This window comes from Taudactylus pleione, unplaced genomic scaffold (genome assembly GCF_031769625.1).
Source record: "Taudactylus pleione unplaced genomic scaffold, aTauple2 ptg000253l, whole genome shotgun sequence".
Lineage (NCBI taxonomy): Eukaryota > Metazoa > Chordata > Amphibia > Anura > Myobatrachidae > Taudactylus > Taudactylus pleione.
Genome location: NW_028284655.1, coordinates 4,317,625 through 4,331,140, shown reverse-complemented (window position 1 = coordinate 4,331,140; position 13,516 = coordinate 4,317,625). Strand labels below are relative to the sequence as shown.

Below are 13,516 nucleotides of genomic sequence, written 5' to 3'. Positions count from 1 at the left end.
CCCTCTTTATGCATTGTTTTCGCAACTATATGATTAACAAACTTCTGTACCCCAAACAAACCAACCTTAGAGGATTTTTCGACCAGGTCTTTCCAAATCCTTCCATGGTGGACATTGATGAGGAGTGAGGGAGAGATCCTTTGAGACAAAGATGATAATGAACCATGACAGCAATATTTAACCACCCACTACAAAAACAGGTTCTAATCTGCAATACGTCAACAAGAAATATAAAACCTTAGGCGCTAGTGGAAAGTCAGACTTACCTGTGGTACCAGGCCGGAAGGAGAAGACTGGAGAGCCCCTGACAAAACAAAATAGGAGAGTGATTAAACTTTGGTGTAAATCTTGAGATGAATACATAGGTTACATATGGTGTCGCACAAAAAGGTGTAAAATGCACTGGGCTTGGAGCTAGCAACAGAATTTCTTACAATCTATGATAAGTAACCATTTGAAGAGAAAATGAGTAAGAAACTTTCCATAGCAAATAATAAATATAGCATACTGACCCCCCACTGTTCGCACTGGAAGGGGTGGTACTCTCGTTGCATAGTTGCAAGTCTGAAAGAAAACATCACAGATTCAATATTTATAGTGCCCGTCTCTAGAAGAAACACAACATAGTTTCAGGCTTTTTGGGGCAGTTCTACTCACCTTTAGGTTGGACAAAATCAGGCTTGAGGACCTCAAAGCAATAATATAGATCGGCTAAGAGAGCAACGAGATTTACCTGGCGAGCAGGACAGGACAGAAGACAGAAACCATTTTACAATTAGGCACATAAGTGACTACTTCCATTATACACAGAGGAAGATGAGTGCAGCGTGCGTTTCTCACCCGCAGAGTAGTGGGCACATACAGCAGGTCTTCCAGGGAAAGCGGGCAGGATGGAGGCAGATGCTGGGTATAGAACTCTCTCAGCAGCAGCAGGTTGTAGATACTGTCAGCCACGGACATGGTGTCCTTCAAACAGACATCTGCAGAAAAGAGAACCGTTCAGGAGCCTTGCAGAGAGCAGGTTCCTCATGGACTGTTAATTGGTCACTGAACTCATCACGGATGACCATATAGGATTCATCACTAGTGCTCTAGACATTTTTGCATGTATTGAGAGGTTCACTTTGAAAACGGAGTCAGTGGTTAAATGCAGCAACTGGTAATTACTCATATTCTATCTAATGCAGGTTAGACAAGGAGGGCCTGATTGTGAGTCGCACAAATCCAAAAGTGGGTGCATCTACCGATTTCTTTAGCAAAAGGCGCAGGCGCGGCACCAAGCAGACACACCGGAGGCGCCATACAGGGCCAGTCCAGTCTGTTCATGCAATTTGTGTTCCTGGGTGGCAACTGGGGGGCACTACATTACAAATGCAGGCAAGAGATCCATTTTGTGGGTGTGGGATGTCCATTTTTGAAGGATCCTTTGCACAGGTGTAGGTGCAGATAGGAATGATGACTGCGGATGGTGGGTGCTGACACTATACACATGAAGCCATGATGTTACTTGCTTTAGCATAAGGAAATAAATCTGTCCGTCGTGGCCAACTAGGGCTCTGTGTGCTAGACGCAGAATCATGCCCTGAAAGCCAATGTCTGGTAGGTGTCATGTACATATGTGCTCATTCCTGTGCTGTAAGTAAATAATGATCACTGACGGAATAATACTGGGGATAGTGGAAACCTTGGCTGGGACCAGACTGACCGAGTCCCAGCTGCCAGGTAGACAATAGGTCTAGCATATAGGAACCATACACAGGCCACCTGTGAGGGACTTGCTACTATACACACAGAGCTGAAACAAACTGGCACAGATCTCTGCCATGTGCCATAGCCCCAGTTTCAGGACTCCACCTCCTGGGATTCAGTATGATTTACCGCCGGCCGCATCAAATCCCGACAGCGGCATCCCGGCAGCAGTAAAAATCCCGATCATCGAGAGGTAAGTATTGACTAACCTATTCTAGCCCCTAGCCCTCCCTTAGGGGTGCCTAACCCTAACCTCCCCCCCCCCGAGTGCCTAAACCTAACCCCCCCTTCCCCGCAGCCTAAACCTAAGTCCCCCGGGAGGGTGCCTAACCCTAACCTCCCCCAGGGGGTGCCTAACCCTAACCCTCCCTTCCCCTAGCCTAAACCTAACCTCTCGGGGGGGGGGGGGGGGGGAGGTGCCTAACCCTAACCTCTCCTAGCCTAAACCTAACCTCCCGGGGGGTACCTAACCCTAAGCCCCCCCCCCCCCCAAGGAGCCCTAAAGCTAACCCTCAACCGCGGCTGTCTGCGCCCGGCTTACCTTCAATCGGTAAGCCAGGTGTAGGGCTCCCGGCGTAGGGAAAATGACGGGCGTTGGGATTAGACACTCGGGATTCCGTCCATCGGCTTCCCGACTGCTTCCCCCACCTTGTCTGGCAATTTTTGTACATTTATCATGGTAATGGGTGGTCAGGGTCTATAGTTATCCCATAAAGCATCCTCTATGGCCAATCCGCTTGTCCAATCTAACAGATTATAGGCCAAAATCCTAAAATACAACTTCACCCATATAGAAAGGCACCAGGTGACATTCACAAATACAAATTACCTTGGGTAACCCACAGCTACCTTAGGTAACAGCTAGAGCCCAGAAGAAAAAGTTTTCTATAATCTTCCATCATCAGCTTTTAATGGTTTCCAAGTACAGTGCTTCATGGCTAGATTGTACCTCCAAGACCATGGGCTGTAGAATGTATAAATCACTGGTTCCGTGCATACGGATGTGTCACTGCCACTAAGCGCTGTGTTTAGAATCCAGTGTCCTAATCCCGTGACATTGCACTTATGCTGAGGTCACTCAGGGCTACAAAGTAATAGCATTTTATAGCCAGTACTAAAATCCGCTTTCCCTCTCCACTATGGTCTAGGTGCATCTTAAAAATCGCCCAGACACGGACTCCACGTAGGTTATAATGGGGGAAGAACCAGAGAGAAGATTTCTGCAAACGTTATTTTGTGTGTGACATCACCTTTAAGAATGTGCTTTACAAACGGTATTACCAAAGCATGACCTCTCATCTTCCAGCCACTCCCTACCCCTACATTACTCACCCTGCAGTCTCAGCTGCGCCGGGCAGTAGTAGTGGACAGTGGCCGCCAGGGCACTCCCATTGGACAAGTCTCTGATGGATGAGACGGAGGTAAAGCAGGGGGTCTGTCTGGAGAGGGCCTTGTCCTTCCGATACCGGATCTAGCAGAGAAATCAGGAGGGGACAGAGATTTAGCACTGCACAATACACACACACACTACTTACAGCTACGTGTGCAGAGCGGCTCAGTGTGCAAGGTACTCTAAACAGACCATACACAGACATTAATGCTGGGAGATTGCAGCTAACAAGCCCTCTCCATAAAGGTGCCAATTATAAAAGCATTGTGTGGAGGGTGTAGCTGTGAGAGCCTGGTTTATTACAAGCTTTATCACCATCATCTACACATTGTGTACGCTGCACGGTAATTTTCATATACATCACATGCCGGCGTGTGAACAGACATGCAGCCACTACAAGGGCGTGTGCACAATACACAGACATTCCGCAAGCTGCAAACACATTAAGAAAAACTAAAACAAAATAAAACAAAATCGTATACAAGGGTGGTGAGACGTTTGTTAAAAGGGGTTTAATGAGACATCCACGGAAACAATATAAGCATTCAACAAACCTGGTTTTCTTCCCTTTACACTAGTACGTGCAAAGACAACATAGGAGTCTGTCATAAAGACCCTAAGATTAGCCTAGAAGGTACTGATGCAGCCAAGTAGTCTGCTGGCCTGGGTACACTGGGCCTGATTCAGAGCCGCTCGTTCGCTCCGAGCGATGTTCGCACATCTGCGCATGCTTATGGGTTTTAGTACGCATGCGCGAACCAGTCGGTGCGGTCGAAATTTGGGTGCTCACAAAATAGCGAGTGCCTGCTAATTTGAGTGACAGGATGAGGAGTTTGTGGGTGGTAACAGGGGAAGGTGCTTGAAAACGGGGAGTGGCGATCCGAACGCAGGCGTGCCAAACGGTCAAAACGGGCGTTTTAAGAGTGTGCATAATTACTACAGCAGCGTCATCGACCACGTCAGTTGGGTATCTTTTAGCCAGAACTGCTCGCATGATTGCGGTAGGAAAATGTAACCACAAGAATAGCGAACAGTTCATTCGCCTTTCGATGTACTCGATTAATCTAATAAATAGCGGAGATGATGTAGGATGCGAGCGGCCAGGGGGCGTTTTTTACAAAAAAACGTCCGCATGTTTTGTTCGCTCGGTCAGACAGAGGCGTCAACAGACCGCAAAGAGCGAATGGTCAATTTAAATATCCAGCCCCTTTTTCTGGACGAGCGAGCGCAAATAGCGTCCGGCTCTGAATCAGGCCCACTGGTCCAATTTCCGCCAATGTTCCCATCTCATTAGTGGATGAAACGCATCAGAACTAATATGGTCCATCATAGCGTGGGGGTGGGGGGAGGGGTGTTCACCTGCTCAGATGGGTACATGAATTGGGGCAGTCGCTGAATCAAATTATCTAAAAAGTACAAATTTGTATTTAACACAAATAAACTACCTTTATAACTTCGACCAGAGGTAACTTTTGAAAAGGGCATTTGGAGCTGCAGCTGAATTGCACCCTTGAGACCATTACAAATGTTAATCCATGTGCAGAATTGGGGTGAATCGCACAGGTACATGCCTATTTGTGGCCAAATGGGCATGTTTTGTTTTTTTAAATTAAAAATAAATAAATAAATATAATTTTCTTCTCAGTACAAAATGCAAGAACGGAGTATGAGCCCTGCCTAAAGAGGATGGATTTATTCACATTCAAAAGAATCCGGCGCAAATGGACCGGAGAATAAGAGAAAAAGATAATATAGTGTGTAACGTTCAAACCAGTGTGACAAGAGGGGTCTTTTTAGATAACTTGCGTATAATTAGAATCCCAAATCAGAGCTTATCCATTTGGTAGAGAAACCCCTTTGGCTCGAAAATACAAAGAGAACATTTTTGTTCTGCACCAGATAACGGATCTCACACACTATTTCCAAAGATCTCCTGTAATCCTTACCCAATGTAATTAGAGGGTGCTCTCCAAACACTATGTACACAGTGCAAGGAGCATCCTTCAAATTCTAAAGGGGTCAACCCAACTAGGTGCGAATTGTAAGTTTGTTTCATGAAATGTGATGACTTCGCACAAATGCGCGCCCCCTAAAATGCTCCAATCCAATTAAAAACACTTTGTTCGCGGTACTCGCAGCGGAGGTTTGCAAAATGACTGCCAAATGCCATGTGAGGGATGTGCATGAAAATGTGGGGAGACCCTCCAGGACCCCCCAAAAGTGATAATTTTGTAAGCAGAACCCTATAGAAGGCTGTTTTAGCAAAGTACTGAAAGTTTGTAAATGGTGTCAAATAGCTGATTTGTGACTTTTTTTTGGGGGGGGGGGGGGGGGGGGGTTTAGGGTACTTTGTGGGCACTTTGAAAAATAATGAATTTTTAAATTAAAAAAAATATTGTAATTCAATTTGGGGTGCCTAAACTGATGATTTTGTGGGAATTTAAGGACTTCTTTTTTTTTCTTTTCTTAAACCCCTTGAATTTTAAATCTAATTAAGCTAATTGTAAACTTCCAATTGCCTAATTAGTCATTAGGGGATGAGTCCAAAGGGTTCAGCACGTTGTCCCGACATTTTAACCTTAAAATAAAATAAAGATTTTCTTTCCGTCTCCCCCTCAGGGAGGTGCGAATGGAAAAATGAGAGTTGCTAATTGGATTGCAAAATTAATTCGCTATGCAAATTAGAAGAAAAGAACAGCACCACGCACCTCACATCTAGTTGGATTGACCCCTAAAAGTTGAGCTAAAAACACAACGTAATGTTATTTAAAAAAGCAAGTGCTTCCTCATTTAGGGGCGCGCAGTTCTTTTATTTCACTTTTGAGTGCCCCCGTGGATTCATAAAGTGGTGAATAATCAAAAACATCTCCACTGTCATGTGAGTAGAATTCGCTTACAGGTCACTGCTATACAGAGAACACTTATCTTACACACTGCATATTGGAGGAGTGCACTAAAGAAGGGTCATATTTTGTAAATACCTAATATAAAGGTAGTACAATAAAAAACACACTTATGGCATTGTTGTAAAGGTTACACAATATTTTCTTTTATTCTCGCATCCGCTTGCACCGGATATAGAAATGCAGCATATATTCCCAGTGTGCACTGCAGGAAATCATTGCACAAAGTGATCGGCACTATAGGATATCATTGCACAAAGTGATAGGCACTATACTATAGTGCACTGCAGGATATCATTGCACAAAGTGATCAGCACTATAGGATATCATTGCACAAAGTGATAGGCACTATACTATAGTGCACTGCAGGAAACCATTGCACAAAGCGATCAGCACTATACTATAGTGCACCGCAGGAAACCATTGCACAAAGTGATCGGCACTATACTATAGTGCACTGCAGGAAACCATTGCACAAAGTGATCAGCACTATACTATAGTGCACTGCAGGAAACCATTGCACAAAGTGATCAGCACTATACTATAGTGCACTGCAGGAAACCATTGCACAAAGTGATCAGCACTATACTATAGTGCACTGCAGGAAACCATTGCACAAAGTGATCAGCACTATACTATAGTGCACTGCAGGAAACCATTGCACAAAGTGATAGGCACTATACTATAGTGCACTGCAGGAAACCATTGCACAAAGTGATAGGCACTATACTATAGTGCACTGCAGGAAATCATTGCACAAACTGATCGGCAGAACGGCCTCATGCCGGGCAACAAACGTAGCTTTATTCAGCACATTACATTTACAGTAAGGCCAACATACATTTTTAATTTCCGACCTGCAGTGAAGGAATATGTACGTTACATTATATATGAGATTGTGCACTCCTTACTGTAACCTATAATGCTATAAGATGATACAAAGCAGTTCTGTTACCACAGAAGCGCTTGAGGCTGTAAGCAGTGTGCTTTTATGCTGCACTGTGATGTTCTGTAATCATTTAGTGTGTGTGGGCCCTATTCCATCAAATATACGTGGTTTCCTAATGAGATGCCCGAAACATAAAAGGGGCACATTCCCAATATAGATATACTATTTAACCGCTACTTTATAGCTATTAAAGTGCATAGTTGCCAAGGCAGTGTGGGGAACACATTGCTCTAGGAACCAATTAATTTTTAGATTACTGGTTCAGCTTACACAGTGTTTCAAACCTTGGCCCTCAAGGCACACTAACAGTCCAGGTTTTAAGGATATTCTTGTTTGATCACAGATGGTTCAATCAAAATAACTGAGGAATTAAGTCACCTGTCCACAAGTTAAGCTATCCTTGAAACCTGGCCCGTTATTGTGCCTTGAGGACTGAGGTTGGGAAACACGAGCCTAGAGATGCTCACTGAGGCATTAGCAATTTGTGCTACTGGGAGGACACTACAAATAGGCTGAACAGATTTCATTCCTCAGACGAGCGGTTTCCACTGTCCTTTTTCAAAATGTAATGTAAATTCAAACAAACTAGATTTATATTTCTCAAAGGAAAAAAGCGCCATTTAAATCTTCTCCAAAATAAAGTTATAGATTAGAGAATATCAGCAAAATGAGAGATCCGCACAATACTTAAGACAGGGCTTGACAAATTTTTCTAAAATCTAGGAGCCAAGATGAAAGTGTAGGAGCCAGACCATCGCCCCCCCAAATAATTACAGGAGTGAGTAAGGAGCACAGCTCTGTGTGTTATGTAACTGTTATACACACTATACTAGTCCACAACATGGTCACAGTTGAATATATATAGTAAAATGGAGGCTCCCTCACTGCTCTGCACAGCTCTGCCGGGGCCACATTCCTGAGCATCTACCCCCTGCAGGCAACCAACCCCCACAGCCACACTACTGAGGGGGCACCCCCAGGCAAACCACCGTTCTGCAGCGACATTGCTGTGCAGCTTCCCCCCAGGCAAACAACCCCCCCTGTGGTCACATTACTGAGCAGCTAGCACCCCCCAATAGCCACACAACTAGGGGGGATACCCACTGGCAAACCACTCCTCCGCAGCCATGCCGCCCCCCTCGTTTTCAAACCACTATCCCTCTGAATCCGCTCCGCAATCCCTGGCCACACATAGACCCTCTTACCGGAGAGCTCTATGCAGCCGGAGTTAGGATACAGCAGACAGCCGGGACGTACAGACTGGGACAGACAGCAGGAGTCACAGCAGGCCCGGGACAGAGAGGATGAGTCAGCGCAGGATGGGATGTACAGGAGGAGCCAGTGCAGGCCAGGACAGACAGACACAGCAGTCACCACAGGCGACTCTCAGCACATGCACTGCTGTGCATGAAATGACCACTGCAATACTACAGACACTAATCTGCACTGGGGCTGACGAGGGTCTGCTTCCGCCCTCCCTGCGAAATCTGGTAGCCAGGCAGCAAGATCTGGTCGCTATGGCCCCCAGAATTTGGCAAGCCCTGACTTAAGGTGCCCATCCACTACACGCTTAAGTTGAGCGATTGAACGATAACAATATAGTTATCGTTCATAAATAGTTTGCAAAAATGTCTGAAACGACCAGCGATGCACGCTCCCACTGGTCGTTTAGACACCTATCATCGGGCAAACATGTGGACAACCTGACGATAACGTCAGGTTGAGCATTTTAGCAGATTGATGTGCCTACACTGAACGACTGCTCATTCAGTGTAGGCACATCACTTTCGCTTTCATGTCTTTAAGTGGACGGGCACCTTTAGACCAGTGCTATTCAACACTATAACATTATAATCACACTCGCAATATTAACAGTAACCACCAGGTGTCCTCATTACATCAGTGATGTAGTCCTCAATATGAAACCTCTCTCAAAACCAAACCACTGGATGCACACTGCACATTGTCTTTGTTTTGCAACAGTGCATCCAGATGGTCTGCCAAGTGCACATCAGGGGGCACACCTACTCTTTCTCTCAGGAGATGCCTCCCCATACTGGAAGTGTGCCCAGATGTGCAGGGAAGCTGACAAAATCTACAGACTGTGTGAAAGCCCAATCTCTCTAGAACCATCCTTTTCATCAAAGGTAGACTCTCTTCTGCTTAATACTTAATTTAGCCTCATTTATGGCCCTAACTAATCACTAGTGAGGGAACATCAATAGTTTTCTTAAGGAATGAAACAAGGGTAGCCTTGTGTCTAATATATACATAGTTCACACTTAGGGTCAAAAAACAACTGCAGTAACCCTGTCGGTGGGGGCGCACTGTGTTACTGGAATGTGTCCCACATTTAAAAATCCTCAGAGAGGCCCAGAGTCCTGGAATGGTTGCACAGGCCCAATAGACCACATAATGACAGGGGAAAGGAGAAAAGGGAAGAAGCTAGATGTAAAAATGGGATTTTGGTACCTACCTGTAAATCCTTTTCTCTGATTCCACAGGGGACACTGGAGGTGCTTACGCTGGGGTATAGAGGCGTGGTAACTGGAGCTGGCACTTTAAATACTTTAGAAGTGTGAAGCTCCTCCCCCTCTATGCCCCATCAGCCCTCAGTTTAGAAAATGAAGACCGAGAGGAGATGGAGAACAAGCGGAGTAAAAGGAAGAGAACACACAATAATCAAAACATACAACATACGGAACAAACCGAACAGGCAGACAGAGAGCGCTGAGGTGGGAGTCCAGTGTCCCCTGAGGAATCAGAGAAAAGGTTTTACCGGTAGGTACCAAAATCCCATTTTCTCTTTCATCCACTAGGGGACACTGGAGGTGCTTATGCTGGGGACGTTCCAAAGTTTTCCCCACAGGCGGGAGCGCTCTGCGGCCCTTGCCAAAACGAGATGCTGAAGCAGCAAACGTGTCAAATCTGTAACATTTTACAAACATGTGAACTGAAGACCTAGTTGCCGCACGACAATTGTGACGTGGAGGCTCTCCAACCGGCCGCCCATGACTCACCCACAGAACGTGTGGAATGAGCCAAAATGGACGAAGGAGGCCGGCGGTTGGCACGAACATAAGCCTGATGATCAGTCAGCCGGATCCAGCGTGCCAAAGTCTGCTTAGACGCTGGCCAACCCCTCCGAACCGCATCATTGAGGACAAAAAGCAACTCAGATGAGGAGAGCCCTAACCACATCCAAGGTAGAACAACCAGAGTCCTCCACCAAAGACAGTACCACAATAGGCTGATTAATATGAAAAACCGACACTACCTTGGGAAGGAAGGCGGCCACAGCCCGGAGTTCCGCCCTATCAGCATGAAACACCAGGTAAGGTGGCTTATAGGACAGAGCACTCAAATCCAAAACTCTACGAGCCGAAGCTAGAGCGAGGAGGAGGACCGTCTTCCAAGACAAGTACTTAATATCAACCTCTTCCAAAGGTTCAAACATTGACGACTGAAGAAACAGAAACACTAAGTTCAAGTCCCAGGGAGCTACCGGAAGTACAAAAGGAGGTTGCACATGCAAGACCCCTGAAGGAACTCCTGCCCACAGGAATGAGGGCCAATTTTTCAGAATCCAAACCCGTTTGAAGAAAAAGCAGAAACCGGGACAACCGAAAAGTTGTAGATGGAAGATCCCGACTGGAACACCACGAGATATAAGAACGCCAGATGTGATGATAATGCGCAGCCGAAACTGGTTTCCTGGCACGTAGCATGGTGGGAATAACTGAGTATGGGATTCCTCTGCGTCTGAGGATATCAGTTTCAAGAGCCACCCCGTTAAACGCAGTTGCGCTAAGTTGGGGTGTACGAAAGGACCCTGCTGTAGAAGATTCGGGCGCAAAGGAAGGGGCCACGGATCGTCTGACAATAGGGACCGAAGGTCCGAGATCGGAGCCACGAGAATGACAGAGGCTGACTCATGTTTTATCCTTTTTAGCAGTCGAGGAAGAAGTGGAATCGGAGGAAAAAGGTAAACAAAGTCGTAGGTCCACGGAACTGTCAGAGCGTCTACTGCCTCTGCCTGCGGATCTCGAGTTCTTGACACATATACCGGGAGCTGACGATTCAATCGTGGCGCCATGAGGTCCACCTGAGGACATCCCCATCGACGTATCAGTGCGTTGAACACGTCTGGATGAAGCTTCAATTCCCCGGGATGGATATCCTGACGGCTTAGGCAATCTGCTTCCCAGTTGTCCACACCTGGGATGAAAACCACCGACAGGATTACTGACTGGCTATCAGCCCACCTGAGGATCTGAGTTACTTCTCGCATGCCCATGCGACTCCAAGTCCCTCCTTGTCGGTTGATGTACGCGACGGCGTCGCATTGTCGGACTGAATTCTTACCGGGTGAGTCCTTAGAAACTCGGTTGCTTCTATCAGAGCATTGTAAATCGCTCTGAGTTCCAACACATTTATGTGCCACCCTTGTTCTAGAGGGGACCATTGACCCTGAAAGTGATAATCGAGGACTACTGCTCCCCATCCTCGAAGGCTGGCATCCGTTGTTACGATGATCCAGTCCCACACTAGGAATCTTCAGCCTGCTAAAAGATTGGTGGATTGTATCCACCAGAGAAGGGCCACTCTGGTAGCTGGGCTCAGACGGATCTGTCGATGTAGAATCAGATGAGATCCTGATCCCTGTGTTAGTAGGTCCAGCTGAAAACACCCTGGAGTGGAACCAACCGACTGTAGTGCCTCGAAAGCAGCTACCATCTTCCCCAGGAGACGCAGACAAAGAAGTAGGGAAACCCTCTTTGGTCTGAGGACCAGCTGTACCAACAACCGGAAATCCCGGGCTTTGTCTATTGGAAGAAAGCTCCTCTGTGATGTCGTATCTAAGATCATGCCCAGAAACAGGAACTTCTGGGACGGATTGAGATTTGATTTCTTGAAGTTGATTATTCAACCGTGTTGGATTAGAGTCTGATATGTCAGTAAGGCATGACTTGTTAGAAGAGGAGATACTGATTTCGCCTTGAGTAACAGGTCGTCCAAATAAGGGATTATGTTCACTCCTGATGACCGAAGGAGAGCAATCATGACTGACATGAGTTTGGTGAAGATGCGGGGAGCCGAGGATAACCCGAACGGCAATGCCCGAAACTGATAATGATCTTTCAATATGGCGAAACGCAGAAAGGCTTGGTGTGGTTCACAGATGGGAACATGGAGATAGGCATCTTTTATATCCAGGGATAATAGGAACTCTCCTGGTTCCAAGCTCGCAATAACAGACTGCAGAGACTCCATTTTGAACCGATACATCTTCAGATACAGGTTCAATGACTTGAGGTTCAAGATGGGCCTGACCGATCCATCTGGCTTGGGTACTACAAACAGATTTGAGCAAAATCCCATACCTCGTTGATGTTCTGGAACCGAAACTATCACAGATGATACCACTAGAGACTAGATAGCCTCCTCTAGAACCCTGGCCCTGTCTGCAGTTATTGGCAGACTTGTAGTGAAGAACCGAGGTGGAGAGGGGGGGACCACGAAGTCTATTCGGTACCCCAGGTAAATTAGGCTGCGGATCCACGGTTCTTGAGAGGTCTGGTTCCAAACTTGTTGAAATCTTTGCAGGCGGGCTCTCACTGTAGGTGGTCCCAAGTGGGACGGAAGACCGTCATGCCACCTGTTTTTCAGCTGGTTTAGGCTCCTGTCTACGTGCAACCGTGTGTGGGTGACCTCTACCTCCTCTTGCTTGTGAGAGCACGAAAGGAATGTGGCGCATGAAAGGAATGAAACGAAGGTCCAGTGAAAGATCTTCTGGGAGCCGGTGCAGTTGACGGGAGGAAGGAAGACTTACTCCCCGTGGCCTGGGATATCCATTTGTCTAATTCCGGGCCAAACAGCATGTTGCCATTGAATGGTAAACCCTTCACCGCACGCTTGGATACTGCGTCCGCTTGTCAGGCGTGCAACCACAGGGCTCTGCGGCCCGAAATAGCAGAAGCAGATATGCGAGCACTAATCTGACTGATATCTTTTGACACTTCTCCCAAGTAAACTGCAGACTCACGGATGTGTTCTGCTAGTAGGCGTAACTCTGCTCTGGAAGTACCAGAGTCCAAACCAGTAATCAACTGGTCAGCCCAGCAAAACACCGCTTTGTTAACCCAAGCAGTAACAATTGTGGGCCTAAGTTGAGCACCCGCTGCGGTATAAATAGATCTTAGCATTGTCTCCAATTTATGATCCGAAGGATCTTTTAGTGCTGTAGCTCCCGGTACTGGGAATACTGTTTTCTTAGGGAGACGGACCCATCTACTGGAGGGGGAGTTTCCCACTTCTCCATCATGGATGATGGAAAAGGGTAGCTAAACGGAAACCGAACCGTTTATCCGATTGTTTCCAGGCCACTTAGAGCTGCTGTTGAAGATGCAGTGAGAACGGAAAAACCGCCGAGCTCTTTGGTTGTTCATGAAATAATTCACACTCCTGGGATGCAGGAATTACATCCTCAGGTAAGTTAAGGATTTTTCTGACCGCCAAAATTAG

The 13,516-nt window shown here is 46.5% G+C and overlaps 1 protein-coding gene across 2 annotated transcripts in view; it reads right to left on the bottom strand.

The window, feature by feature from the left end:
• The window catches only part of CAMSAP3 (calmodulin regulated spectrin associated protein family member 3), an 89,479-nt gene that overhangs the window by 17,622 nt on the left and 58,341 nt on the right, over nt 1-13,516 (bottom strand). For both annotated transcript variants that reach the window (XM_088480371.1, XM_088480372.1), the window contains exons 6-11: nt 3,082-3,220; nt 841-980; nt 658-733; nt 513-564; nt 267-304; nt 66-138 (exon numbers count right to left, since the gene is read on the bottom strand). In XM_088480371.1, coding sequence (XP_088336497.1) covers nt 66-138; nt 267-304; nt 513-564; nt 658-733; nt 841-980; nt 3,082-3,220 — 518 coding nt within the window. The remainder of the gene's footprint in view (nt 1-65; nt 139-266; nt 305-512; nt 565-657; nt 734-840; nt 981-3,081; nt 3,221-13,516) is intronic.